The sequence below is a fragment of the Poecilia formosa genome, unplaced genomic scaffold (genome assembly GCF_000485575.1).
Source record: "Poecilia formosa unplaced genomic scaffold, Poecilia_formosa-5.1.2 Scaffold260, whole genome shotgun sequence".
Classification (NCBI taxonomy): domain Eukaryota; kingdom Metazoa; phylum Chordata; class Actinopteri; order Cyprinodontiformes; family Poeciliidae; genus Poecilia; species Poecilia formosa.
Genome location: NW_006800199.1, coordinates 866723 through 875026, shown reverse-complemented (window position 1 = coordinate 875026; position 8304 = coordinate 866723). Strand labels below are relative to the sequence as shown.

At 40.8% G+C, this 8304-nt stretch overlaps 1 protein-coding gene across 2 annotated transcripts in view; it reads right to left on the bottom strand.

Moving 5' to 3' along the window:
* Positions 1–8304, bottom strand: part of LOC103150711 (guanine nucleotide-binding protein G(i) subunit alpha-2-like) — a 48987-nt gene continuing 40683 nt past the window's right edge. For both annotated transcript variants that reach the window (XM_007570431.2, XM_016680864.1), the window contains 7 exons: positions 7835–7976; positions 5734–5894; positions 3571–3699; positions 2141–2270; positions 1820–1973; positions 998–1213; positions 1–890 (listed from right to left, as the gene is read on the bottom strand). In XM_007570431.2, the coding sequence (XP_007570493.1) occupies positions 1023–1213; positions 1820–1973; positions 2141–2270; positions 3571–3699; positions 5734–5894; positions 7835–7976 (907 nt within the window). In that variant the 3' untranslated portion in view covers positions 1–890; positions 998–1022. The remainder of the gene's footprint in view (positions 891–997; positions 1214–1819; positions 1974–2140; positions 2271–3570; positions 3700–5733; positions 5895–7834; positions 7977–8304) is intronic.

Here is an 8304-nt window from a genome sequence, read left to right as displayed (position 1 = left end):
AAACCAAAAACACTACTAACCTTTTTTTCTGAATTAGATTTTGATATCTCTTTAATAATCACTATGTATTCATAGATCAAAGACTGAGGAAAAAAAACAAAAAACGAAAGAAAACAAATTTAGGAGCAAAGTAGGACAAACGGTAATGAAAGTATATCTAGGGAACTGGCTGTAAACAGAAGTAAAGGCACAAAACATACTGCAATAGACACAGAAATGAATAGTAGTATAAAAAGTGATAGCATGTTAGGTGCACACAAACTTTAAATACACGTTAGCATTTTGTCATAAATTTTCCCCTGCAGGTAAAACCTTTTTTTTTATTATTTTTTGCTAAAAAAAAAAAAATCTATTTTTTTTTTAATCATTTTGTAGGAATGTTAGAATAATTTGTGCAGATTACAGAGCTATTATTGGTCCTGTGGAGACATGCAGAATATATGGTTTAGCTATGAATGATGAACCAATGTAAACAGTATTTTAAAAAAAAAGCACTTTTTTTTTTCTCTCTTATGAATCTCATTTCATGTCCATATGCTTCTTCTGCATCTTAAAAAATAAGTTTCACACGATTAAACATTTCATAATTTGCACATCAGGATCTAAAAGTTAAATTTAGGTGTTCCTTTCTCTCCTTTAGCAATTGAAAATGAAGGAAAAACAATATAAAATAATTGTTTATTTTTGCGGTCAAAGCCCAAACAGTTGAGCGACTGGATCGGCAATCGTTGGAACATCTGGAAGGCCCGTTGGGTTTTCTGTCTCCTAGGTGTCTTTAGAATAACAAAAATAAAAAGCAGATTGAAGCAGAAATCGTTTATGGACAGTGCAGTTATTCGTGGTGTGTGTATAAACGCCCCCGTCATGGTCATCAGAACTGTTCAAGTAATCTAAAAAGACAAAAAAAAAAAATAAATAAATAAAATAAAACAAATCAGTCACAGAAAAAAAAAATAAAACCTCAATCGAATCTCTAAGTGAATATCTCCGGCCTGACCTTGATTCTTCCTTGGATCGGCTTCTCAGAAGAGGCCGCAGTCCTTCAGGTTGTTCTTGATGATGACGTCGGTGACCGCGTCGAACACAAACTGCACATTCTCGGTGTCAGTGGCGCAGGTGAAGTGGGTGTAGATCTCCTTGGTGTCCTTTTTCTTGTTCAGGTCCTCGAATTTGCTCTGGATGTAAGCTGCAGCCTCTTTGTAATTGTTGAGGCCTGTGGGACACGAAGACCAACATTATCTAACAAGACGACGTGAAAAAAAAAAAGCAGGTCTCACTACACTTATTTATTTATTTTTTTTTATGTTAACTGTGCATCACTTTCCTCCTCTTCACAAATACGCACTACGTTTTGTTGGCCGATGGTATGAAATCTCAATGAGGAAGACAAAAATGTGAAAGCAAGCCACAGGCTCTGGTAAAATGAAATGAAATAAAGCGATGTACAACAAACGTACGACTTTAAGTTGAAAACATGATGTTTCGTAGCTAAATGCAGACATCAGATTGCGAATCTGTGCATGCGGAACAAAAAGAGACTGAAATTTGTATGAAATCAGACACGTTAATGTCAGAATATGCAAAACAGATCCACATAATTATTTAAATCTACTGAGAATGATGAGATGAAGAGAAGCAGATTATTTCTTTGAGGGTCTAAGCTGAAGGTTTATGGCTGTATAAATTGAGGGGCTAAGTGCACAGTTATTACATCGACTCTGAAGCACTTCCTACGGCGTCAGAATGTGTATTTACTTTCTGAAGCAGACTTTGTGGAATCATTACGAGCTGCAGAGACTAGCTGGCATTCATACCGTACCAGTGTACTCAGGGAAGCAGATGGACAGGGGGCTGTGCTCAATCTTCTTCTCAAACAGGTCCATCTTGTTGAGGAACAGGATGATGGACGTCTCCGTGAACCACTTGTTGTTGCAGATGGAGTCGAACAGCTTCATGCTCTCGTGCATCCGGTTCTGGGGGCGACAAGCGCGAATTATCGAGAGATTAAAGAGCGCCAGCCAGGCAGAAGGAAATTAGTTAATCGAAGCCCCCGGCTGCCCTCCTTGTGAAAACCGTTCCTAGGAGAGAGAGAGAGGCCGTGCAAGAGATCTGAAGCCGTTTTGAAGTCCGCGAGACTCACCATCTCCTCGTCTTCCGCCAGCACCAGGTCATAGGCGCTCAGCGCGACGCAGAAGATGATAGCTGTGACACCCTCGAAGCAGTGGATCCACTTCTTCCTCTCCGACCGCTGGCCGCCGACGTCGAACATCCTGCGAGAGAGACGGCGAGTAAATGAGACGCTTTCACGAGGCAGCAGACGGCAAAGCAAACGGTCTTCAAAGCTTCTGTCTCGTCGTCTCGTAAGAGCAACGTCTGATGTACATGCATCGTTCTCCAATTTTGCTGGTATTTTTCTTATAAAGTATAGTTGCTGTGGTAACAAGAGGACTTAAAGACAGGTGGTGACTTGATGGCAGCAGGGGTTTTTTTTTTTTTCTCCACGACTAGATAATTCGTGTAGGCGGAGTGAGGTTAAGGAAAAGAAAGAGGGCGCTTATTATCGCCAGGCATGACGTCCGACTGGTTCGTTTTGAGGGTAACCGAGGGCGAAGAGAGCGACGTTCCGAGGAAACTTCAGGAATACAACGTCGACACCTCAGGTTTCACGTTGCCAAACGTTACTAATTAGACGATTGTGTCGGTTTCACAGACCTTTAAGAGGCTGAATAAGAGCTGACTAACCGTAACACACTTCACGCAGTTTGGCTCATCTTCATCACCGTTTACATCGGTTTTATCCAGAACAGTCATTTGAATAAATGAGGACACCCTGCAACAGCCCGAGTGTTTTACCAACATGTACTTTACATGACAGAAATGAACACAACACCTGAAAACTCATTATCAATAATGAGAAGAACTTAAAGCGGCAGTATTGTGTATTTTTCAGGCATGTAGACCAATTTATAGAAGAATCAAGTAACCATGCTACATCCAGTTCTTATGAAAATGTTGTATTTAAGCTAACATAACTTATAAGAAATTTTATTTTGCATCGTAGCCGCCCCCTGAACCCAAACACAAAATGAAAAGCATTAAAAAAAATACTTTCTATAAAATGCTGATAAAATAAGTCTTTTTCAGTGAGAAATATATTTGGAAGTACAAAGCTCTGGGTCCAGTCAGAACTGGAGCCCACTGAGGACCGACTTAAAAAACCCACCTAAATATCTTGCAGCTGAAACTAATGAACTGGGCAAACCCACGTCAGAGGTAGACCGGAATGTTTCACTGAGTTTTGGGAGTAACATTAGCTTTTAGGGTATCCTAACTTTTTCCTCAGGTACGCAATGCATATTTGTTAATGTATTTTTTGTAATTATTTTTTTTAAAAAAGGTACATCTTTGAGTAATTGAGCAAGAGACCCTTTTTTTCCCCCCCTCTTAGACCTTCACTAATATATACAGCCTATTAATGTCCTGCCGTTCAGAAAGCTGAAATAAAAGTAGGTTTTCAAATGAAGAGACCGATTTTTTGTGAGGAAAAAAAAAAAAAAAAAGGATTCTCACTTGAAATGCAGGTCCTTGAAGGTGAAATGCGTTTCCACGATGCCTGTGGTCTTCACCCGGGTCCGCAGAACGTCCTGCTGTGTGGGGATGTAGTCTGACTTGGCTATTCTCTCCAGGTCGTTAAGGTAGCTGAGGAGAAAACACACGTGTCAACACGCATCTGTGAAAGACTGCTGTCTCGCCTCGGCGAGAAAGCGTCGTATGATGTTTTGGAGTAAATTGTAAGACTAAGAGGAAGTCCTAACACTTCAGTAAAAGCATAGAATAAATGAAAGTTTGTTTGTTGTAATTGAAGAGTAAAAGTAGTTTTGGTCGTGTCATTTTTCATTTATTCTTGAAGTAAAATGCCTTAATGAACCGAATCTCTGGCTTTTTAACCGACAAGAAAACCCTTGAGACAAACGTTTGCACGGCATGCAGACTACGTGCAAATATTTCAGCTCCTACTCCCTACACGAGTGTGTAGGAGCAGCATCACGGCCGTCATCGCAGAGAGTGATCGTGACCGCTTTCAGCAAACATGTCAGACTTGTGCTCGATTTGTTCATTATGATGAACAACTGCGAAGAAGCTGAATTCGGCAAGCAGCTGCAGTGTGACAAGAAAGTGTAAAGCTGAAAAATGCGACGGCACAAAGAACACTTGGGAGGAAAGAGGATTTTTTTTTTTTTTTTTCCAACAGAGAAATCAATGACAAGGTTGAGGTCTTTTGAATCGATTCAATTTAGTATTTTCCGTCTTTGAATCTGTTACAAGCACAGAGGTCTGGCGGGAGGCGTGCCACTTCCCTTGCTCACACTTCATCTTCCCCCTTCCTCTCTCTGGCTCTCTTCAAGTCCTCCGACATGGATTAAGGCCCGATGCCAGACTCATTTAGTCCACCCTTATATCAACTTACTCTCTTAGCACACTATAAAACCTTGATGAACCACCATCTGGTTGTCCACAACCCCCTGCAGTTTTGGCTGAGAAGCAGACGCAGAAAAGTTTAGATTACGCTAGCCAACATAAACAGGACAATGTCAATGTCCCGGCGAGTCGGATCCTGCCTTTACCGCGGCGCAATCGCTTCTGAAACACGTTACGGTGTCCTACAGACGCAACCTGCAGAGGTCGCAGCCCCGTCAACGAGCCGGTCCAGACGAATCAGAGCAGCTTCTTCGTGCTGCGGCTCGTAGTACGGTGAACAAAGGTTTGTATTCTCCAGACTTCTGTATCAGATCAACCCCGAGGGTCACGGAGATAAACATCTCTTGCATCCTAACCACAGAGTCTCACTGCTGCCGTTACACTGAGCAGCGAGGCCAGCGAACGCAGTGCTCCACGGTGGATGGTTAGTGAGGTAATAAGGCTTCACGGAGGAGGTCGGGACTGAATGAGCAGCTGCAACAGGTTACTATTGTGTTAAGTACAGGCGTTTCAAAATGTGTTGATTTCTGAATACGGCGTAAAAACCATTCAGACCAGCATCCAGGAATGGCTTAAAATCTAATTTCTTTACATTACTTGGCATATTTTTGCTCATTTTATGATAGACCAATCAAAATTTGGATATGAAAATAAAAACTATAACAAAACTGGTGTCTACGAAACAACATCAAATTCTAAATAACATTGTTTTTTTTGTTTTTTTTTAAATATCCAAGTATGAATTATTCTTAAAGGTATCACTCTGTGCATTTTCCTTATGTTACGACTCTTTTTCTGACTTTTTATTTAGTATTATTGGTAAACATTGAGATTATTCTAAATCTAGAAGAGTTGAGCCACGTGTGAAAATGCTGCAGACTAAGCAAGGCAACATTTTAAAAGCTACAGTTTCAAACTAGCGACAAATTTACAATCGGGTCATTTTGATGGCGTCATATTTACTGAACAGCCGACTGCAGGCCGACTGGTCAGTCAATAACTTGAAAACTGCAACTAATTTTAGCAGGTCTTCATTTTATACAATTTTTCTTTACTTTATGAAAAACTAAATCTACACAGAGATATTTAATAGATTTCCTGTTTTCAATTAAACTTTGCAGCAGCATGAAGCTGCGGCGTTCCCACTCATATTCATACAGTTAAAATCCTTTACTGCCCCCACGCCAAGTCGAGACACAAACACGGAGCTTAAAATTCAAGTGCTCATCTCAGGCTACTGTCGCACAAACTCACTAGGCTGCGGAGTCGTTGAGCTGATACTCCCGGGCCCGTGTGAAGCAGCTCTGGACGCCGCCGTCTTCCCACAGCCGCTGGATGAGTTTGGACAGGTCTTCTGGCAGGCTGCCCTGCTCCTCTGCATCTACAGACAGTAAAAACAGCTGGCGAGCATCGTCCTGCGGAGAACACGCACATGAAAGGCGTCATTTGAAAACTGCTGGTGCTGTCAAGGAAATGTGACGACATTTACAGTTTTGTTGCAAGTGCAAGACTTTTCAGGAAAATGCATGAAGAAAGTAAAAAGATGAGTGAACAACAGCTTATGCTGACGTGCTCTCTTCATTGTGATTAATCATTATGCTTTCATTAATTGTCAACAATGGCAGCAGAAGAAACAAAAACGCAGAGTCTCTTGTTTGTCCAAAACTAATCAGATAACAGGAGGGATTAGCGATGTTACTTAGCCAACACATAGACTTGATGTTATGCTGCATGTTAAGTGTGGTCTTAAATGTTTTAAAAATTATTATTCTGAGCCGTTTACTGTTTTTGAAAGAGTTAAGACAGAAAAATATATATATATATATATATTTAGACTACATTATCTGAAGTTTCCAATTAGAAAAAAAAAGGAAAAAACAGATTAGTCACCAATCAGCCTGAAACTGACAAATGGAAGTAATCTAGAATGTTCTGAGTTTTACATCTGCAGCGAGTTTCTGTAACTATAAATATCACTCTGCTGCCTTGTCCTTTTCATGCCCACGCAAACAACTTTAAGGTCAACGTTTCCGCGGCGTCGACCGACCAAGCGGCTTGCGAGACATTTACATTAATGCCGACATTAATCAGAGCAGAGCAGCGGCAGGAGGAGGAGCTTTCTGATCAACGGAACGGAAAGGGCACCTGCTGCATCACCTTCGTGACGCCACTGGCCCTGTGCGTTTTCACCTCAAGACAGCGGCTCACATAAACCTCTAGTGTTTGCTGTGCAGGGCAGACTTCCATGTATTGGTTAACCATTATCCGGGCCTCGGAGCCATTGTCAGCTGCAGCCCACAGGAGGTCCACTTGGCTGACGTGCCACACAATGTGCACAGTGCAACAGTGAATAGATTTTTCGAATGGCACCAACTGTTCTTTGCGATAATCAGAAGGAAATGAAGAAGAAGACCAGATGCCAACGTCTTCAACTGTCCAACTCCAGCGATTAACCACACCACTCTGCAGTCATGATGAAGGTAATAATACAGGTGAACAGGTGTAAAAAGAAGCAACATCCTTATTTACTCTGGTTTTTATAAATTAGAAATAACTTTAAGTAAGTAAGTAAGTAAACTTTATTTCTATAGCGCTTTTCACAGACCAGGGTCACAAAGTGCTGCACAAAATGTAAAAAATAAAGAAATTAAAAGCAACATACAAAACAATAAAACACAGTATTACGCTAAAAAGCAAGTTTAAAAAAGTGGGTCTTAAGTTGTTTCCTAAAAGTGTCTATACAGAAATCATTTAGAAATCACAGCTTACATAAAACCGTAGGCGTTTAGGCTGAGTTAACGCAAGACATAGAGGAATAAATATATTGCGTCCGTTTATACTGTATGTAAACATCTGCTTTCTGCTGAACGCAAAGGAAAAAAAAAAAGAGATGAGTTTTTCCATTGCTGTAACTGTCTAAGTCTAAATATTTTACTGGGAGCTTCCCCATTGAGAAGTGGCTGTTTGCATTTTCCTCCAATAGATTTCTGCAGGCGGCCATCTTCAAAGTCTGTCCTGGTGTTTTGCCCCCCCGCCCCCCACTCTCCAACCTCCAATAATAACTATTCCACCTCATTTAGGAGATCTGGACGGACTCTGCAGCGTCAGTCCCACGGGGTAAATGTGATGAAAGCTAAGGGTTTAGATGGAACCAGCTGAGATTTTATCTCTGCGTTTCAAGCATCTTCATTGCACAATCCTTATGCAAACATCCAGCAGGTTTAATATTAATGTTACGAGCTCTAAGGTTTCATGACATCAAAGACCAAAATCTAGTCATTTTTACAGTCGTGGCGTTATTTCAGCAGTGATTCTTGGTCCTAGAAAGCAAAAGTGTGTGACTCCAAACCCCTACCGTTCTAGAACTGTCCTCATATTCGATCTTCAGGTTGCTCATGGCTTTGATGATGGCCATGATGGACTGGATTGTGTTGCTGTAGACCACTGCTCGGTACTGCTTACACTCTTCTTCTGAATACCCATCTTCATGAATAATCCTGGAAAATGAAGCAAAGCATGAAACTGGAAAAAAATAACAGGGCCTAACAGAAGAAATAAAAACCAAGCTTTGTAATAAGCTGCATTGAAAGCAGCACATATCCCCGCCCTTAAATTAAATTAAATTATGGTTTGAAAAATCTGGCTAGCCTATGATCTGAAATATGCAAGTGTGACAAAAGGGTAAAAATAGAGACATGTGGTAAGGAGCAACACTTTCCATATCACTGTAAAATCATTGGTTTTTTGGTTTTTTGGTTGTTGTTTTTTTCTCGTTAAAACATTTTATTACCGAAAAATCCACCGAGGGACACAAAACAAATATTT